Source organism: Indicator indicator, chromosome 4 (genome assembly GCF_027791375.1).
Source record: "Indicator indicator isolate 239-I01 chromosome 4, UM_Iind_1.1, whole genome shotgun sequence".
NCBI classification, from domain to species: Eukaryota; Metazoa; Chordata; class Aves; order Piciformes; family Indicatoridae; genus Indicator; species Indicator indicator.
In genome coordinates, this window is record NC_072013.1 from 262,594 (window position 1) to 283,765 (window position 21,172).

The 21,172-nt window shown below is 37.7% G+C and overlaps 1 protein-coding gene across 1 annotated transcript in view; it reads left to right on the forward strand.

Annotated features, from left to right (window-relative positions):
• Positions 1-6,243: 6,243 nt before the first annotated feature.
• The window catches only part of PTPN21 (protein tyrosine phosphatase non-receptor type 21), a 34,722-nt gene continuing 19,793 nt past the window's right edge, over positions 6,244-21,172 (forward strand). The window contains exons 1-5 of the mRNA XM_054400292.1: positions 6,244-6,423; positions 15,196-15,365; positions 17,653-17,750; positions 20,261-20,328; positions 20,765-20,835. Of these exons, the coding sequence (XP_054256267.1) occupies positions 6,244-6,423; positions 15,196-15,365; positions 17,653-17,750; positions 20,261-20,328; positions 20,765-20,835 (587 nt within the window). The remainder of the gene's footprint in view (positions 6,424-15,195; positions 15,366-17,652; positions 17,751-20,260; positions 20,329-20,764; positions 20,836-21,172) is intronic.

Sequence of the window (21,172 nt, forward strand, 5' to 3'; positions counted from 1 at the left end):
AGAGAATAGTTTTGAGTCACATGTAGAATCAGAGGTATTATGACATTTCAGTTCATGAAATCCTTATTTTGCATAGCTAGTGAGTAAATCAAGATATTTTTCCACATGATTTCTTCATTGTTTCAGCATCCTGGGAATGCCCCTGTAACTAGCAGTTTCTGGATTATCCAGTCTGTGTTTCTATCACAAATGGATAAGTCTCTGCTGGGAGGGTGACTGGTTCTGCTTCCTGTTTGGCTCATTTTCAACTTTCTGTCATACCATTATTCAATGCAAAGACCTGATGCTGGACAGAGTTGCCAGCATCAGAAGAAGGTGAATACTTAGCTCAGTCTTCACCCTGTTGGCTGATACACTAAAATGCAATCACCTATTTGCACCGGCATGTAAGAAAAATCAAAGCTGTTCCAGAAGGCAAGATGTCAATAAGAACAAAATGGGTTTAGCCCTGTTCCACTCTGGGCAGGCAGTATTCAACCAACTGGGCAGAAACTTTTTAAATTACAGAACAAAGCCTGCAACATTTAGCTGTAGGAAATTAGTCTCTTCTTCCCATAGTCTTCAACAAGAAAGTAAAGAGTACAGCAGAAGATGCGAGTGTTTCTACCCACACATGTCGTGAGGGTTAAAGGGGAGAAGCAGAAGCACAGTATAGTGCCCTGAGGCAATAATTCTCTCTTATTGATGTGTCTTTATCAGAGTTCATCACATGTTCATGGATGCCTTTGTCTCTTTGTCCTATTTATTAGAGTTAATAGTTGGAGCAAAGCTTGTAATGGAGAGTTGATAAGGCAAAAAATTATATAGAGCAAAACAAAGAAATGCAGAAAAACACAGAGTTAGAATTCAAACTGGGATTATAGGAAGCAGAAGAAAACTTTCATTCAGGAATGAGTTTGATGAGATTCAAAAAGAGAAAAAATGTAAGCTGCAGAGGAGCATATTGATAGTGTCCTACTTGCCTCTTTTAAGAGGATATGCTGTCTTTAATGTAAATGCAGGGAAATGGGCAGGAAATCGATGTAATCAAGATTTAGAATGTGACAGAGAACTGAGACCTTGTTTCCAGTATGAATTGTTTAGAAATATGAAGGGTTGCTTTTGCTAGCCTGACTTTTCATGGCTTGGATTTGTCATGCATTGTATTGGTTAGTTTCCTCCAGCAAGTAACCATAGCTCTGGCCTGTAGCAGATACTAGAGAGGGCTATCTGCTTGGTTAAGTTCCAAATTAATTTATTTTACTCAATATAAAATTCCTCTGAACAAGTTCTTTCCATGTCTTAGGGACTGTTTATCACAACTATGGCAGGGGCCTGTTGTGTCTAAGAAATAGCTCAGAATTCATCATAGTACAAAATTACCTACATATTTCATCTGAGATTAGTGTCTTGAGTAACATGCTATTTGCATAGCAGGTCTGCAGGTTAGACCTGCTCAGACAGCGGCATGTTTTATGTGCTTTACATTACTGAAACATTTTCTAAGTTTTACAGTCATGAGTCAGTGTTCACGTACTCACTTTACCTTTCTCCTCATCCCTGACCTGTTTCAAAGTTTGCATATGCTTTTGCCTGGCTCACACAATGTGAAAAGGCATACAATTCCAAATTGCATACAGTCGCTGATGTAGCACATGTACAGAAGTCTCCATATATTTTTAGGACTGGAGTGCAGCCCCTTATATGATATTTGCATTGGTTAAATGCTATTGATATTACTTAATTAGTATGCATTTAATGCTTGTGGAAACAGTTGTTATTAAGGGCATAATTTCTACTGTCACCTTTGGGTGTTTTAAGTCTAAACAAAGTCTTTAATCTGCATTTTCTTGATGTGTGTATTACCAAGAGCTGAAACTTTTCAAGGACTTGGGTTTAGCTGCAGAGATAAATGTATGTGCATAGATCATTTGGTATGGCACATATAGATTAAACCTTGAAAGTATTTCCAAGCTGCGTGAAAATAAAACCAACAGATTTTTTGGTAAGAGATTTGTCTTAATTGGAAAGGCTTAAAATAAATGATCATACGATTTTAAAAAGCAAGGATTGCCTGCTATTTGTTGTAACCCCTATTTCTGTAATGCCCCTGTAGCCAGAGAAGCAGCTGTTCATTGCTGACATTCTCCCTGCCAGGCATTCCAACTCTCTGAGGTAATGGGCTACAAGCATACGGGCCTTCGCTTTAATTCTTTCAGCGTATCCTTCCGCATGGATAGAGCGAGGGGAACGCCTCCAGGAAAAGAAATTAAATGCACACAGACAGAGGCACACAGAGACGGGCGATTTGAAAATATTCCTGAGAACGCAGTTTGCACTCATGCAGCACAGTGTCACATGAAAGAGGCTGCCTATAGAGCTGGCTGGCACAGGTTTATTTTGTTGTAATATTTTCTTCCACCCCCAGCTCTTTATCCAGTGGAATGATATCCAGACCAAGTTTTTTGAGACAGGAAGTGAGGAATGTTTTCACTATGAGTGATCTGAGAAGAAGGTGGGTTAGCAGAGATAGCAGCTGTTTCAGACAAGAGAAACACAGTAAGTCAGTTCCTGAGGAATACAGATGAGATGGCTCCAGGAGAAAAAGCCTTGGAGTGCTTCAGAGTATTTTTGGTTGCACGTATGTGAAAAGGAGACTCGGTGTCTTTGGATTGCTGCACAAGGTAAGGGAAAACAGTGGATAGTTAAAAAATTAGTGGGTGATCTTCTCTGCTGTGTGCTGTATGTGTGAAGAGTTTGAAGCATTTGGTTTTTGAAAAGTAAAGGCTGTAGAACTGTGCTTCTGAAGGCAGGGGAGGTTTGAGATGTGCAGTTATTGCTGCTTTTTCAGTCTAAGAGTCATGTCAAAGATTAACTGGTAAAACAAGGGAAGGGCGGAGTAATGATTTTTTTGGCTCCCCAGGTATTTCTCAAATATATGTGTTTTAAACAGTTGAAATAATAGGAGCCTGTTATCATCATATATTTTAGTTTTATTTCACATGCTGTCATTTTTGCAGGCTGTTTAAACAGACTTTTTAAAGCAAAATGCCAATTAGTGAGGGGGAGTGGGAGGTGTAGGTAAAGGGGAAAGATACCACAGTGCTCAGTAATGTTGTGTCAGTGATGGCCATGCTGCTGTAATTCTACCATTTTTGAAACTATGTATTTTTGTTGAGATATAAATATACAAAGTTTGGCCACTGAAGACAGTTTTAGTTTTTGTGTGAAAATTCCAGGCTTGCTAAATAAATGCTTGTTATTGTAGAGGTAACTCCTGGCATTATGTAGTTGCTTTCTGCTAAAGTAACTTCATAACAATGTAGATGCATCCGATTTAAAGTAATGCAGAAGGCAAATATGAAAGCACTTAGCATTGCAGAATGAACAGCTGTTGAATAAAAACAGGACAGCTGTGTTTGCTGAAAGTACACATGGCTCAGTGTTATTCATCAAATGACATTATTCTAACATTTATTATGTCAGGAATTTTTTTTTCAGTTGGTCTTCTGTGACATGAATGGAAAGTTTGTTAATTAAGTTTTTCTTGATATAAATGTGTTCCAGAAGTAATGAATTATATCAGACATGTACTGAGTAGAGCAAACAACAGATCATAATGTGAAGATCACTTCTGGCATGTTCTGAAAATTCTGCTCTAAACTTCCTTCCTGTGCTTATATTGCTACCTGTGTTGCATAGAGAAGTAACGGAAAGTCTGAGATTCCCGAACCATCAATGCTGATACGAGGCAATTTCACCTGTCAGGTCAGCTTCTGGTTGGTGAATTTAAATTAGAATACTTCTCTAAAGGTCTGATGGGGACATGAAAGGTTAAAAGTCTTTTATAGTCAGTGGTACCACATAAAAGCTGAGATTGAAACAGCACTGAACTTCTGCTTGCAGCTTTGAAAAAGACTAGTAAATTGTTTTCTCTCAGTGATCAAGCACCAGAGTGTGTAACTATGCACAGAATGTGTTGGAAAATGGGCTCTGGGGATGTGAGCTGAGGTCAGTCAGCCAGAAGTTAGTCTGCCAGGAATAAACCCACTGAGAGATTCTGAAGGCAGTGTGCAGTAAAAGAAAAGCTCCTATCTGTACAGCATTCCCTGCATGGTGCTCCAGGGGGGCAGGATTTGGAGGATCAAAGTGCAGAGCGAGTAATAAAGTGAGAAGTCCCTGTGTATCACTAAAGTTTTCAGAGAAACCTGTTGCTATCAGTTATTTATTCTGCAGCTGCACCCAAAGTTAAATTGCATCAGTTTGGGTTTTGTTTTGTTTAAATATATATATTTATTTAGATTTAAGGTGATATCTCTTGAGGATGGCGATTGTGTTGGATGGTATAACTGCTTCCAGATTATTAGAAACATAGTCATGAAATATGCTTATGCTCATCCTTTACAGTTACAAAGATGTCACTGGGGAAAAATGCTGTACTGTCTCCTCTTCCTCCCCATTTTTGGACTTGATCTTTTGCCTCCTTTGCCATGCTGCTGCTTACAAGGGAGTACAGTCTGATGTGAGGTTTTCAACCTAAAGTCTTTAGTTGTGTTGACTAACATTGAATATCTAGGTATAAATAGATATGTGTATGTGGCAGTTGAGTTTCAAAACAGGTGTGCTATGAAGACTACTTCTGGTTCCCCCACGCTAAATAAATGGGTATCCTGATGGTATTCCTGACTGATTCTAAGAGTCTTCAGAAACCAAATGACCCTTTCTAAATGTGCTACTAATACATACCAGGCTGGGAGGAAAGGTGGTTGGTTTGGTTTGGTTTGGTTTGGTTTTTCCCAGGCGGTGCGATGCTGCCACTAGAGGTCCTTGGGCAGGGCTCCCCACGCCAACAACGGCTAACAATGAGAGGAAGAAGCTTAGCTGTTCCCAGGGCGGCTCGGTTCGCCCTGAGGCGAGGCCCGCGGCAGTGCAGGCCGGGGGCGCGGCTGCCGACTCGGCGCGGGCCGCGCACGGCCGCCACGCGCAGGGTACTTGCTCCGACCGCCGGGCGCGGGGAGGCCCTACCCTGCCCAGCTCCGCTCCGCAGCGCCGTGCCAGGCAAACAGCGCTGCAGGCGCGCCGGTGCCGGGAGTGCTTAGGCGGACTGAGGGCGCGGGCGGTTCAGGAAGCTACTGCCCTCAAAACACGTTTTCTAATGCTGAAGAAAAGCCCTGTCTTTATAGAATGCGTTTATTTCGCGTGTCTTTTTGCAAATCAACACTAGCAAGAGTGACACGTTTCTTAGGCTAAAGTGCATGCGGTAAGCAAACGCTTGACAGAAGGGCGAAGCTTTTTATGTTACGGAGTTGATAGGAGAGGGGATGAGAAGGTGTTTGCAAAAGGTGGGGAAATAGGTGGGTAACTTTGGGAATAAGTATGCTTTTCAAAGAAAAAAAAAACGTAAATGATTCTCGGAATTCACATGCTCTTTTGAGGAGGCGAAACATAACCTGGAACGTTGTACAGCTCGCTGCAGTTCAGGAAAAAATTGGAGGAATTAGATTTTAATTTTCTGAGAGGAAATGGCTAACGCGTGAACTTCAGTGCCGCTCTTCCTGCCTTTATGTTTTTCCATAATTGTTATGGGGCTTTGGGTTTGTGTTTAATCTGACAGTGGCTGAGGCTACACGCTACTGCTCTGAAAAACAAGACGGATGGCTGGATTTGCTCTTAAAAAGGTGGGTTTGTTCAGTATTAGTAATTTGGACAACTTGGAGTTTGTAGATGTTTTTTATTTAAATACTGATTTAGTTTAGAAATATTTTAAGACATAGCAGCCACTTTTGATTCAGACTCATTACTCACTTGTGAGAGGTTTATGGTTTATTTGGTTTTTTTTAAGAAAAAAGATCAACTTGCCAAAGACCGGTAGTGTCTGTTGAAAAACCAGAAACTCTGGTACTTACTTCATTATTTGAATACATGACAGCTCTGCATTTTGGAAAAGTAGACTGATTATTCCGATTGTTTAGATTTTGAAAAAATATACATGCTATTTTTCCCATGTTGCCATTCCCCTTTCAGTCAAATTATTTTTGATTGTTGTGTTTATTCTCTTTCTCTTTTTGCTCTGTACTAGGATTCCAGTGGATGCCGCTTCTGCTTGTCTCTTGGTGGAAAACTTGATTAATGGATACTGCTGGTGGTTGATCTGTGGAGACTTCACAGCTCCTTACTTTTTGAAAGGAGATAGCTACCTCTCTCCTCTCAAGGTCCTGTTGGTAGCAGCATTTTATCAGTAACCATCGGTGGGCAAAAAAGAAAATGCCTCTGCCTTTTGGGTTGAAATTGAAAAGAACTCGACGTTACACAGTATCCAGCAAGAGTTGCTTGGTGGCTCGTATCCAGCTCCTCAACAACGAATTTGTGGAATTCACGCTGTCGGTGGAAAGCACAGGACAAGAAAGTCTGGAAGCTGTCGCTCAGAGGCTTGAATTGCGTGAGGTAAGCTTAGTGTCGAGGATTTGTTGTTGTTTTTTTACCTCTAGATGACTTACGTGGTGAATCCATACCATTTGGGGTAATCATTTTATTTACTGGAGGAGCTTTCCTGTATTCCCATTGTTTCTTCACCTTTTGGTCCTGATGGGGACTTGGATTGTTCCAAAAGAGTTGTACAGCTTGCATTACAAAGATAGAGAATGGCCAAGGAGAGAACATGTGAAAAGGAACAGTGAGTGGAAGCTTAGAGCAATAAAGAAACCACTGTTCTTTAACTGATAGTGCTGTTACTTCTATTTTAAAAGAAAACAAAAAGCAACCACAAAAAAGATTTCTACCTAAGCAGAGTGGTTAAGAATTACTGCAAGACTTGAGACAACTTTTAGCTAACAATCTGAAAGAATGTTATTTTGGTGCATGCGGTTTTTTTAGTGATGTATTTGTGCTGTGGAAAGAACCTAAAGCACAAAACGTGATAAATGTACCAGTGGCCGACTGTTTGTATTGCTTGTTCAAATACCACAAACATATTTGCAGACCCTGTCTTGGTGTAAGGATGTAGTCATTTAGATCAAGTGCTGCCCTCATGAGGAAACATAGTTTGCACTAGTATATGTCTGTGTAACCTGTCACTGTTCCCCCAGAATTCATTATTTGCTGGAGCATTTTCCTGGTATTTTGAAGGATCCTTTTGGAACTGAAATTTACTCTTCTCCCATGCATTTAGGGATTATTAATACATCTCCTGTATTAATTTAACTAATTCTGAAATGCTGAGATGCAAAATGTTGTTTATAGAAATCAACATGGATTACCAACAGATGAAACAAAGTCAATTTGATAATTTTGTTGAACACAGCTGGATTTGATTGCAGTATTTAAATGCTCTTGGTCCTGTGTGAAGTGATATTTCCCACTAGAGTCTCAAAAGGCTTAGTTCATTTGTAGTCATTAAACTGTGACAGCATGTGCATTTTTGGGGGGCAGGACAGAAAAAACTTGTAATAAAAGTTTAGTTTTTCTAATGTTTTTCTGAGACAGATGCTTTTGCTCTGTTATGTGATCTGTCACATAATGGCATTTTGAATGTGGGATTCAAATATAGGAATGAAAACCCACACTTATTTTAGTGATTACTCTTATCTTGGTTATCTAATAACTTTGATTTTTTTTAATGTTATATTTTCATTATTAAGCAATGGAAACTGCTTATAACTTTGATCAAAAATTGAGCAAATACACTTAGGACTCAATCCTGCAAACATTTATTACTGTATGCAGCATTCATTATTGTAGGGTTTCTTAGTGGGAAATGATATATATATAGCTGTTTACAGAAATATTATTTTTTTGTCATTGGAGAATAATTAATAAATTAAATGGACGTGAATCCATTTATTGCTAAGTGATTGCTTACTGTGGTTGGTTTCAATCCCAGTAAGTATTCCTATAGATTCTCGAAATACTGTTTTTAGTGTACAGTTATTTTGGAAAAATGCTATTCTATGCAACAATGTGACTTCCTTTTTTTTTATATTGGTCCTTATAGCAAAGGGAGAATCTAACTACTCTTGTAGCCTTGGTGTTTAGAACACATCAGATATCATATATTTAGAATTCAGTTATGTGACTGGAGTTTCTCAGTTTTTATCTATCCACTTTCAGATGTCTCTGCTAAGTCAACAGAAGGTAAAGAATTTTAACTATATTTGGTTTGCAAAACACAAAGACACTGTCTTCCTGAATGATGACTGCTAGCTTTTATTGAACTAGTCACAGAGTGTTGGAGGTGCAGTTTTTTCCAGTGATTCTTCATTATCTCTTTCTTTGGAGCTACTCCTAAAAACCTGCTTGGAAAAGAAAAAAAAAAAAAAGTGGCAATTCCCTCAATTAAGAGTCATATATCAGGCTAAGGGTGTTGACAGTATACTATTGAACTCTGAGCAGATTCCTTCAGTCATGCATTCTTGCATGGATTATTTTGGCAGGAAAATGTGTTCCAATAAAAGGGAATGGAAAATAGGGATATAAATTACTTTCCAGAGCTTGCATTCAAAAAATGTTGTTCTGCCTTTAAATAGTCAGATTTGTCAAGCAGATATTGGATCGTTCCTGACTGCTTCCTTAGTAGAACGTTTTCAGACAGAAAAATTTGCTCAGCACTTTGTCTAAATGTGCAAATACAGTACTAGTCCTTGATACTGGAAAATGCTAACTACTTTCTACAAGACGTTGCATATTGTTAATGTGCTAAGCAGCCTTAAAGCATGAGTGTGAATTCAAAGTGTTAAAGTAGGACTGTTCATTTAATACTGAGACTTAAAACAGTTACAAAAGCTAAGGCATCAGTTTGGGATTACTGTGTATGGGCTGTGCAGTTATGATACGTGGAACCATGCACCTTTAAAACAGTTTTTTGCAGGAGGTATGAAGGAAATCTTGACCTTTTTTTACACGTGGAATGGTAAATTTTGCAAATTTTACTCCCCAGTGTAGTTTGCAACTACCTGAATTTGGACAGTGAACTAAAAAGCTCAGTTTTAATGCTGTGCCATCTTTTAAGATGTTTAACAGATCTTTATGTAAATGTCTTCAACTTATGCTTTGTATGGCAAAACACCGTTTTTCTTTTGATTTTCTAAAGAGTACTTTCAGTTTCCAAATTGCATACAAGTATGGACACAGGGTTTAGGAAGTCTTAAATATGTTGACAATTTTACTTTTTTTACTGAATGGTAGACTTTACAGAAAAGTGAAATGAATGCTCTAAACTAAGAACATCTTCTAGTATTCGCAGAATGTGACTCATCAGCAGCGGGTATGTAATCCAGTTCTGTTAATGTGAGGAACTGGGGAAAGCAGCCAAAGGGAACAGGGAACATAAGTAAGTTACCTTTCGTAGCACAGCCTGCCTTTTATCATGTGAGAGAACTATAACCAAACTTGATTTATGCAAAAACTCTGTATTTGGTGCGGACAACCATTCTGGAATTACAAGTTCTGAGAAACTACTGAGAGTTGGGATTGTTAACTGCCTTAAAAAGCATGTGCAATACCTTCATCTTGCAGGTAGGGCATGAAAATACAGAAATTTATAGAAATTCTAGAAAATATAGTGGTTTTTTGTTGATGGTGTTTTTTTTTAAATATTAATACACCTAGATACCTAAAAAACATTTGGTAGGAAGCGTCACAAGTAATTTACTTTCTCATGCTGGATCTTCTTTTATTTCTGTTTTCTAATAACACTTCTAAACGAGAATGATGGGGCAAATGGAACTACTGTGTACAAGCAGAGTCTGACTCCACTGGACATTCATGGTAGAGAGTTGGGCCCAGGTACAAGAATTAATAATAGGGAACTTATGTGGAGAGTGTGTTGTGCGTATACAAGTTCCTGTGTTTGTTTTGGACACGAATAGAAAAGAAGGAATCAAGATTGTCCAGAATAACTTTGAGGTTCTGAAACAGTGCTTCAGAAACACTTAAAATATGCTATAAAACTTTGCTCTGAATTTTAAAGTATCTGTTTTCTTTGGGTTTTTTTTGAGAAAACACACATTAAAAAAAAACCTTTAATTCAGTGTGGTGGTTTCTTAAATGCGTGTTTTGCATACGTAAAGAGTGTTTTTAAGGTAAGACCAAGTGCAAACATAATCATTCCTACTGTGTATGTTAGTAAATATTTTAACTGGCAAATAAAAGTTGAGCTGAGTCATGACAAGAGGGGTCATCAACATAACTGTGTATCAAAGTCTGCCAAAATTTTAGCTAATGCTTGAAGAAATAAGAGAAGAAGCAGTGCTTGTAGCTGAACTTCTATGGTTTCCTGTCTGAACCAAATCTTTAAAATTAGAAAAGGAGAAATTGTCTTGGAAGAGCATTTATTGAAAACCAAACTTGACTCCATCTAGAAGAATATCTTAAGTGTAATTGTTGTTTAGGATCCAAGATAAACGGAAGGACAGAGCAGCCTTGTTGCAATTATTGTAGTCCTTCCTTTTTATGAAGGAAAAGTATAGGAATAGCGTTTAGTCTCATTACACTGAGCAGCACAAAATTAAGGTTTTCCTATGAAAGCAGTAGTGGCAATTAGAAGCCTTGGGCCTGATTTCTTTAGCTTTTTATAAAATGAGGTCAGAATTTGAATATACTACTTAATTGTATTTTTTTTCACTGTCACAGTGTCTTATGCATTACTATACAGGTTTAGACTAATTTTGACAGAAGATATTTTCTTGACTTCAGAAGGAGAGACATTAGCTTTTTACTATTAGGCTACTTTGACGTTTTGCTTTTCCTTGTAAAGCAATCAGAATAAGCCTCTGATGAATGGGAGCACAATGTGTTTAATGTCAGTGCTCTGTAAGGTGAGACTGAAAAGCAGGTAGGTGAGTCCATCCTCCTTGGAGCGTTGGACAGTGGCAGAAAAAAAGTAACATTAAAAAAGAGAAAAGAAAAAGAAAAATACATGGTTGTACATGTCATAGTCATGTTGATAGGTGACCTGTTTCTGTAAGAGGTTAAATATGGTTTGGATATAACATTTGCTCTGCGCTATGAAGGTATTGCTCTTTAGCTTGTAAATGAGCCAGTTTACTTTTGTCAAATGTACTGATGAGTATAATCTGCCTTGCCTGTCAGAAAACTATTTATTCAAGATACATGAAGGGTGTAAAACAGTGTATTGTGATTTGGGGCATATTTTAATTTGAGTAAATTAGAATGTCAGGCTACCTTGCAAAGTATTGGTTCAGTTTCTTTATCCCTGCTGTCATGTTTTAAACTATAGTTGGCAATTGCTTTATTGAAATAACATTTGTGAAGCCCATTTTGGAGTAGTTAGTAAATAGTTGAGTAGATGTGGGGAAAAAAGATTTCTATTATTAAAAAAACTAAGACTTCAGACTTCTCCCTATATTTGTATAGCTACCCTGCTAAATACTCCCTCCTGCAGTTACAGTTGAAGATCTTGTCAGTACTGGAACAATAACAACAACAAAAGTTAAAGCAAAAATACCCTAAAGTGAGGAGCTTCAAGGTGGGGAAAAGAGAGGGATTTTTGTGAGGCTAGCCAGTGGTCTTCCTTTTTCTGCAAGAATTGGTTGTGGTACTACGTAGAGTTGTGCAGCTTTCCACTCTGTGGCTGGTACCTGGCAAGACTTTTTTTTTTTTTCCTTCACCACTTCCAGGCAGTCTGGAATCTAGTCAGTCCAGGCTGCTCCAAATCTTTTTTCCCCTAGAAATCGAGAAGATTTGTGGAGGAGGTTGTCTACGATGATAAGAGTGGAGAATTTTCAGGGCCTCTTGTCTCCTTCCATAGCTCTTACATCAGGTATCAGGTAAAGCTTTCTCTTGGTACCTGTTGTGCACAATACTGGATTATTGACTCAGTTCTTCTGCATGCAGTTTATTTAAATCGTGATACCCTGAAAGGAGGAGCTGTTTTGTATCCAAGCATATAATAAAGCTAAACACAATGGAGCCTGGGGCTAACTGGGTTTTTGTAACTTCAGATGCAGTGCTTATCCTTCAATAGCAAGGTGATGTTTTCAACACTCTTCAGGAAAGTCTGATAGCTTGTTTTATTTATTTGCACCAATGTAAAAGAGGAACAGCTGAAATTAGATTTTGTTTGCATTCTTCTGTAAATCTTGGTATTGTTTCCTTTTTTTAAAATTTCTTTCCCTCACCTTAGGATGGTGATTCCTCAGGTCACTGTAGCAGTGTAGCAGACTGCATTAATTAGAAGGCACTGTATTAACAATTAGAAAATAAGTATCTTTTCAATTCTATTTATTACTGGTGAGATATTCAGTAATACAGGATATGGAGGTTAGCTGGGAAATGTATAATTAAATACATAAAGTCTGAATACTGCTGTGCTTCAGAGAAATGTGTGGTAAAGTCTAGTTGTCTTCCCTGCTTTGTTCCGCAGAAAGTGGTTGGGCTTTTTTCCTTTAGTCCAAAGTTTTTATAGAAGATGTACTTACTTTTTTTCTTATTTTCTTGGGTTGTTTTTTTTTCTTTTTTTGGGGTTTTGGGTTTTTTTTTGTTTGTTTCTTGGGGTTTTGTTTTTTGTTTTTTAAATAGGGCAGTAACAATAGTGTTGTCTCAAGAGTCTAGGGAGTATCATTTTTTGTTTATATTATATTGCTGAAAAATGAAAGGCACAGCCCAGTTTGGGGATCGTAACAGGTACTGTTAAGCTGAAGTGAAATGATTTACATACGTTTGATACATGTCATACATAATTGTAATTTTTATTCCTTTCTGGGTAGTGTAAACTGTGACCAAAATAGACCCCTATGAGATTCTATATGAAAACATACTTCTTGCACCGCTAATCAGAATGGGATATACAAATAATATTAAGATGAGAGCCAGAGTGGAATTAGATTAGGGACGAGGCTGATTTATATTAAGGAAAATAAAATGAAATGCAGCACATAGTCATTCTTCTGGGTGCCAACTGGCTGATAGTAGTTAGCTACAACTATCTAGCTCACTGATGCCATTTCAAAGTGTAAAACTGATGAGGAGTGGCAAAGCATGCTCAACAGATACAGAAGTTGGTGAGAATTTTCAGACGTAAAGGTCAGTTTTTAGAATTATTTTTAAAAAGAGATGTTATTTATTTTACATACAAGAATTTCTCACTAAGCTGTTTCACTTTGTCAGCTCCAATTCTATAATGATACTGAATTCCATAATATTTTTGAGTTGTAAGTGACCTCTGAGGGATGCATGCTCCTACCCTCTACTCAGGAAGCCAGCTTGGATCAGATAGCTCAGGACTTGACTGACTGTGTGAGTTTGAATGCTTCCAAGGGTAAGGATTTGGGTGACTTTTTGGGTTACCTGTTCGATGTTTGGCTAGTCTTGCGAAATTTTTGTCCTGATCTGATTGGAATTTCCGATGTTGCAGTGCTTCTTCCAAGAAGCAGCCTTTCTTTGTCTTCTCTATACCCCACTCTTAGGCAATTGTAGTCCACGGTAACATTTCACACTGATTTCTTTTTAAGACTGATCAGCTCCACTTCTCTGACACTCATCGTATTTCTTGCCAGAATATATAATATAGTTACAGTACTGTAGTTTTGTGGCACTCATACCTGACAAAGCTTCTCTGCTTAGCTTACAAAGTCTGCTTGGCTTCATGGCTGAAGACACTCTACTTTCACCAATTCATGTTCTTGATAACTCTTGAAATTTTATGCAAAAATGCTTACTATTCCTGTCTGTAATGGCAGAAAGCACCTAGATAGATAGTAACTGTGTTGAAATTGTGTGCTATTTTTATTTCTATTATATTCTCTTTAAAGGGGTCAGGTCACAAATAATTCACTGAAATGAATCTCAAAGTAGTATTAATCTTAACAGCTTAACATATTTTGAGAATTGTGTCATGACATTTTTTTAGCATTGGTTGTTGTCCTGAGCTGCTAATAATAAAATGTTTTAGCAATGAATAGAAATGGATTCTATTTTAATCAGTGCGAATATTTTAGGGTGCATAAGCTCCTCTGAAAAATGACAGGATCAAATTCTGTCCTTGAAGTTAAGTGAAAGGTTTGCATACAAGTCAGAAGACAGGCTTTGGTGCTTAGTTTGCTTGGGTTTAATTTAATCTCGGTAGCCCAGATTGCCACAGTTTACAAGGGAAAATATCATGTCAGAAAAGTCTTGTTTAAAGATATGCTGGATTCTAGAGAATATTTTTAAATGCAGATATGTTTTTCCTAGTCTATTGCCAGTAACCACTCCATTCTATATGTAGGCAAGTGGTCAGTGTTTTAAAGAAACAGACCAATGCAAGTGATCATTGTGCTTTAAAAATGGGTTATATGTTCAGTTTAGACTTCAGAGTGTATAACCAGGAGTTTCTTACGTCAGGGAGTTTGAAACTGTTATGGTCTTAACAGAATTTTGTGCTCTTTCTTAACTTCCTCTTGCACATCTGTCTTCTTTGGGGCTTAAATACACCAAGGCTGCAGATGCAAGTTATTCAGACTGTTGGCAAGGATTTTTGCCATGGCTTTGCTATGTGGATTTATAACTGGACTGTGGAGAGAGAGAAAAATACTCTGGTCCAAACTGCTCCTCAGAGGAGATTTAATCAAAGTTAGATTGCACGTTGTCCAGTGTGACTTGACATTCCAGGGATGGACATTGCTCAGCTTCTCAGGGCAATCTGTTCCCGTGCGTACTGTATTTTGTGTTTTCTTCTGTTCAAGAGTTGCCTGCCCATGCAAGGTAGCTTGCTGCTGTACCTGGTAATTTTCTTGCTCATTGGATGAGCCATACATGTGCTGTAATGAGCTTGTCTTTGACCAGCTGTCCTGTGCTCTTTTGTCCTCCAGCATCCTTCATGTGAACCTGCCTGCTAGTTCCCTAGAGAAGCTGTACTTTCTCTCCTGCTGTCCAGTGTCATTTTTTATTTTTCTCCTCACTTCCACTATTTTTCCTGTCACGTATAAAAGCTTACCACTGATATCTGTGAGTTGCCACAACAGGGTCAGAGACTATTAGCAAATAAATAATAGTTCTGATAACGTTTTAAGTGGGGGGGCCTTATGTACATGGATTGCTTATGTGAAAGTAGCGTCCAGTTTTGATATTAATGTCTCTCCGGATCTCCAAGTTTTCAATAAACCCATAGTTGTAGGCAATATTTTAAAAGCTTTATTTCTAAGTAGCAAGATTTTAATGAAATGTATTTTATTTAATATCAGAATATTAACATTTTTCATAATTAACATGCCTGTTTTGCAGATTACATATTTCAGTCTGTGGTATTATAATAAGCAGAATCAGCGCAGATGGGTAGATTTGGACAAGCCTCTGAAAAAGCAGCTGGACAAATATGCCTTGGAGCCAACTGTGTATTTTGGAGTAGTGTTCTATGTGCCTACTGTTTCTCAGCTTCAGCAGGAGATTACCAGGTAGTCTTCATACATATATCAACAGTTTTGCTTTCAGCATTCTCAAATGTATAGTTTATTTAAAAATTGTCTGCTTTCCCTGCTTCCACCCCTATAGAAATGGAAATTAGTATGTTAGGCATAATTTATTTTCAAACTGTTTATTTGTTTCCTTTTCAAATATTTAAAATATGTGACAGGCTAAGCAGACTTTTTTTTGGTGATCGTAGGTATCTATTCAAACCTGTTTTCAGTAATAGGCATGCTCAAGTGGTCAGACTTTTAATTGTTTTAGTCTCTTTGCGTTGGTTTCTCTCTCTTTTTTTCTGTTTTTGAAAAGCCACATCTTCCATCAGGGGACATCCATCCTCACAAAGCAGATGCAAATTTTATTGAGCTGTGCTTTCCTTTATTTTGCTTTCAGTATAATACGTTGGCAAACTACAGGATATGCTTCAGCTTGTTTTGTTTATGAATCACTGGGTAATGAAGATGGATGTTATCTTGATATCATATGTACATTTCTACTGTGAATTTGTGGAACATCACATAAGTGGTGCTGACTGCAGGGAAAAAATAAAGTTGAGCATATATACTGGCCAGTTATTCCTATGGGCTTCTACATTGTCTTCTGGTATTTAAATGTGCGTAGTTGCTCTGGTTTATTTTTAACAGGGAAATGAGTACAAAACCAATAAATGCATCAAAAACTTAGAATTGTTATTTCAGAAATAAGTGCTTATGTTAATCAACCCATTTAAGCTCGTTACTTGATGTTGGCCCTGCTTTGAGTGGGAAATTAAACCACATGATCACTCAGAAGTGCTTTTCAGCTTAATTTATTCTGTGGCTACATGCAACTGCCTCTATCTAGTAGTTGGTGCTAAAATACCTTGCCAGAGGCCTTTCCTACTAATTGTGGTGTGAAAGCTTTTCATGGAGATCACCTTCTCCGTGGAGATACTGCTGGTGTGATGTATTGTTCAATGCCTGGCAGCTTTAGTTTTTGGTTTACGTGTAATTTCTGTAAGATTATTCCCTTTATGACATAGTGTTGCATTAAATAACTCAAAAAAACAGAAAAACCTTGACTGTGCTTCTCTGGCACTTATTTAAAGAATATGATGCCTGTGCTGGAGCTTTAACAGCACTTTACAGCGTTCTACCACATAGAAAGCAGGAATTTATGTGCCAACCTTATACTCAAGTTCTAGAAGATGGTAGTTACTGTAATGTACAACAGTGAGAGTCTGGAATAGTTTCAGATATCTGTGGATTTTTTTCATGCCTTTTCAATATAAATGAGATCAAGTGTGTTTAAGCAAATTATGTGTATGCCAGGAAATAGAAACATCATAGACAAAAGATACGGTATTTCTACTGTCATAAAGTAGTATCAAGATTTTTTTTGTCTGTATGTTTACTTTTCGTAGCAGTTCTATGGAATGAGCTTATGTTCTGCTGCTTGACTGGCAAGACTTATTTCACCAAATGTCTTGATATGTCATGGCTCTTTCCTGTCCTCTTTTTTAAGGCCTGGGTTTAGTCTCAACTGTTCTTGTATGCCTTGTATAAGGATGATGTCTATTGTTATATGGCATACTGGCTTTGTAGTAGGAGGGTTTAAAAAATACTTATAAAACTTCACTGTATTTTAACAGGCTGTGTTAAATAGTAAGGGAAGAGAACCATCTTTTAGCCTCAGGAAAATTTCTGTGGAGTTTACGAGACCTTTCTAATCATTGAATTAATTGCAGCATGCTCTTCCGTGTGTTCTTCAGTATTAAAGCCTTACTTCGCAAGAGTTACTATACCATATGAAGAAGTTAAAGAAGGTTTTCAAACTACTCTTCTAGAAGAAAAATACCATTGGCAAAGTCTCTGGCATTTTTGAGTTTCGAGGTGTTTTGGGCACTGGATAGGGTGTTCCATGAATGGCTGAAAGGGACAGAAATCAACTAAATAGTGGTTCAGACTGTGGACAAATGATGCAGCTGGTAGTGGTTGCATGTACAAGAGGTGACCCAGGAAAAGGTCAGATGAAAGTGAAAGGAAGAGGGAAAAGCAAAATATTTGTTAGGGTATGGAAGTAGATAGAAATTGTGGAGATGCTTTGTTTTAAGAGGTATCAATATTTGATTTTACAGTGACATGTGGAAGGTAAGGGAGGAGTTAACAAAGACCTCCACACAAACTGGGAAGTGCAGAGAGGCATGGGAAATGAAAGAAGAGGAAATGCAGGTGTATTCATTCATAGTCTCTTCAAATTAAGAAGCCCATGTTAGCTTTTTCTTTTTTTCTCATATAGGTATCAGTATTATTTGCAATTAAAAAAAGATATCTTGGAGGGCAACATTCCTTGCACACTGGAACAAGCTATACATCTGGCTGGTTTAGCTGTTCAAGGTAAGTAATACAATTGTGCTAATTAGCTAATGCAGCATGAGAAACTTTGCTGATACATTTTCTATTGCTTGTTTTCTAGTTGTGACTGAAAGACCCAATTTATCAAGTTATGAAAGGCTTACTCCTGCAAGCTATGTCATATGGGCTGAGGAGGGGGAGCAGTGGGATCAGTGGCCCTGAACTTGCTGAGGAGGGGGAGCAGTGGGATCAGTGGCCTTGGACTTGGCAGTGCTCCTGCGCATGCCTCAGAAGTGTGCCTGACTATCTAACGTGCATTTTCAGGAGCTGGGTTTGAATTAGGCATTATAGTTGCTTTTGGGGCAAAGGCTTTAGTCATCTGCTTATGTCAACAGACCTTTCATCTGTTTCTGTTAAAAACGACTCATTCTGTCATGGTAACAAGAGGAAGAAGCATGTTTTAATAAATAAGCAAATTTCAATATAAAGTAGTACTCGTGTCTCCACTTTTTCTCAAAAATGCCTGAACACCTGAGATTGTTTTAACCAAGCATGCCAGACTGTTAATAATTCTTATGTTCAAATCACTCCTTAAGACCCATTTCTGTGATACTTACGTGAAAATGGTTTCTCTATTTTTCCTAGCTGGGGTCAGATGGAATCACCAGATAACCACTAGTTCTAAGTCTGTCTGCACTGATCATGTCTGGTGTTCCCTTTTAACATGCTTTTCCAATCTTAAATCTCTCAGAATAGACATTTTTAATGACAGCAGCTTTGTTTAGTGTTTTGGTTTTTTTTTATATTGCTTCACAGTGAATGCCACTCCAGTGTATCTAACAGCAATTGTAAATATGCCAAAACCAAAAGGCACTTAAAATCATTGACAATACATGCAACTTAAGGGGGTTTTGTCTTTGATTGTATGTGTTGGTAATCACATTAAAGACGACAATTATGTTTTTTGAAAATGTAGTTACCAGTGGGGCTGGATTAATGTATTAGTGCTTTGTTTTAATAATAGTGAGTCTGTTTAGTCCTGGCCCAGATTGACTGGTCTTCATGTGACAAAATCTTGTTTTGTTATTTTCATATATTTGGACAGTATAAATGTCTTTCTGTTCAGCGAGTTGTTTATAGAAATCTTTTCATGTAGTTGCCTATCCAGATAGAAAATATTTATCCTTTCAGCTTTCATATTCCATCTCCAGTCATAAGAAGGAGATTATATGTGTTGATAACATCGTGAAAAAAATCAGAAAACAATGCAGGTTCTAAATCAATGTTCTCCAATGGCTGGTACTTCAGCCATGTACCAGGTACAATCAGCTTATACCAGATAGGTTACTTAATTTTAGCTGGTGAATGAACAGAAGCAGTTGTTTGCTGTTTCAAGTGAACTGGTTTCAAGAATATCTGTATTTGAAGTAATTACCGTAGGCTAATTGTAAACCCTGCTCCGTCTCAATTGCTATGTTGCTGTAGCATGTCACAACTTCTCCCCATAACTTCTGTATTAATTGTTATTGCTTAATAAAAATCTGGTTCCTAAGTATCTCTACATTTATATTATTATAAACGAGAAACTGTGGTAATGTAAATAGGATCTGTGTACTTGGGGATTGTGTTCATACTTTTGCGAGCAGCTGTTCCATACAGGCTGCTGTTCCAGTTTCTCTTATGAGACTGGTACATAACTTTTCCATTTTAGCCTGGTTTACTTCTGTTTGAAAAGTTGGCTCTTTTTCTCTTGGAAACAGAGAAAGAGACAAATTCCTTGTAATGCCTTTTGGCATGATGTAAAATTAAAACTATTAAGTGCCTTTTGAGCATGCTTCTGAATCTGGGAAGGCTTCTGGGTGCTACTTTTCTGCATCTCTTGGAGCAGGGAGCTGCATTAGAATTGAGAGTGGAGGAGTGTTCCATCAGCTCTGTAGAGTGTTTGAGTCCAGCTGCAGGGTAGAGAAGTCTGATGTACTGCAAGTAATTCAGTATCTGACAGAAGGGAGTAAAGAAGATAGAGCCTGACTCTTCTCAGGCGATGGGCACAAACAGGAGATTTTTTTTCTAAACGAGTCATTTGTCGTGAGAGTGGTGAGATGCTGAAACAAGTCGTCCAGAGGAGCTGTAAAGTCTTCAGCTTCTGTATTCATAACTTGATGAGAGAAGACTCTGAGACAATGTGCTATGGCTGACCCTGCTTATGGCTAGATCTCCAGGGGCCCCTTCCAGTCTCAACCATTATGTGACGAAAAAGCCAAACAAATAAAAATCCAGGCGCTTGGAGCAACACTTTGATTGTTTTACCATTTCTTCTTACTTTCCTGTCCACAAGGAGTGCTACCATTTTTTCTGAACAATGTAGAAGGATGAGAAATGTTTTACTTGGCCCCTTCGTAAACATTACTGGTTGGTTTGCTCTGTTGTTTTGCTGTCGGATTGTGATTCAATAGGATGGAGATTTGCTGCTTGGGGATCCTGCTGCAATTAATCAAATATTGAATAATTTTGTAAAAATGTTTTAATACAATTTTTAAAAATTATTTTTTTAGCTGATTTTGGAGACTATGATCAGTATGAATCTCAGGAGTTTCTACAAAGATTTGCTTTGTTTCCAGTGGTAAGTACTTACGGTAAATTGATTAAATTTAAACTCTTAAACTGATAAATTTAAATCTGTCTTTGGATTTCTAAATGCAAATCATTATTAAAGACTCCATGAGCCGTCTAACTTACTGCTCCCTAAACTGTCCAACTCAGTAAAGGTTTTCTTTGAGACTAGAGTGAGATATGAAACCTTATATTACACAGAAGCAAAGATATTTGAAGATGTTTTCAATTTTATTGTATATTACACAGAAAAGAATTGGGGTAGAAATGGGAAAGTGAGTAAAACCACTTCAAAACAGTGTTTGTGCATTTTATTTGTGCGTATTACAGCATCTTAAGTTCCAAGGCTAAAGTGGAATGTTGGTTCACCTGTGTAAAGAAACAATAACCATTAAAATTTGTAGAATTTTTGGTATTTCATTCTATAAATGCCTTTTTACCTTAAGGGTTGGCTACAAGAAGAAAAAATACTGGAAGAAGCAACACAGAAAGTTGCCTTGCTACATCAGAAGTACAGGTAAAATTTCTGAAATATTACTTGATTTTGATGTGATTCCTTCAGTAGCTCAGTAAGTTGGGAATCTCAAAAGACAGCTGCAGTAATTTCACCTCCCATTTAAATGACTTTTTCACTGATATATCTCCATTAAAATTACCAAAAAACTTTTGTTGAATTAATGTGGAAAGATAGCAGAATGACTGCTAAAATAAATGCGAGGATTCTGCTTGAAAACTAAGAATACAGGACACAAGTAAATAGTGTAACTTCACCTGTATAATGCTTCTGAAACTCGTTTATATGAAGTTGTGACCTCAGTAGGGATGTCTCTTGATAAACAATGTCAGCAGATATG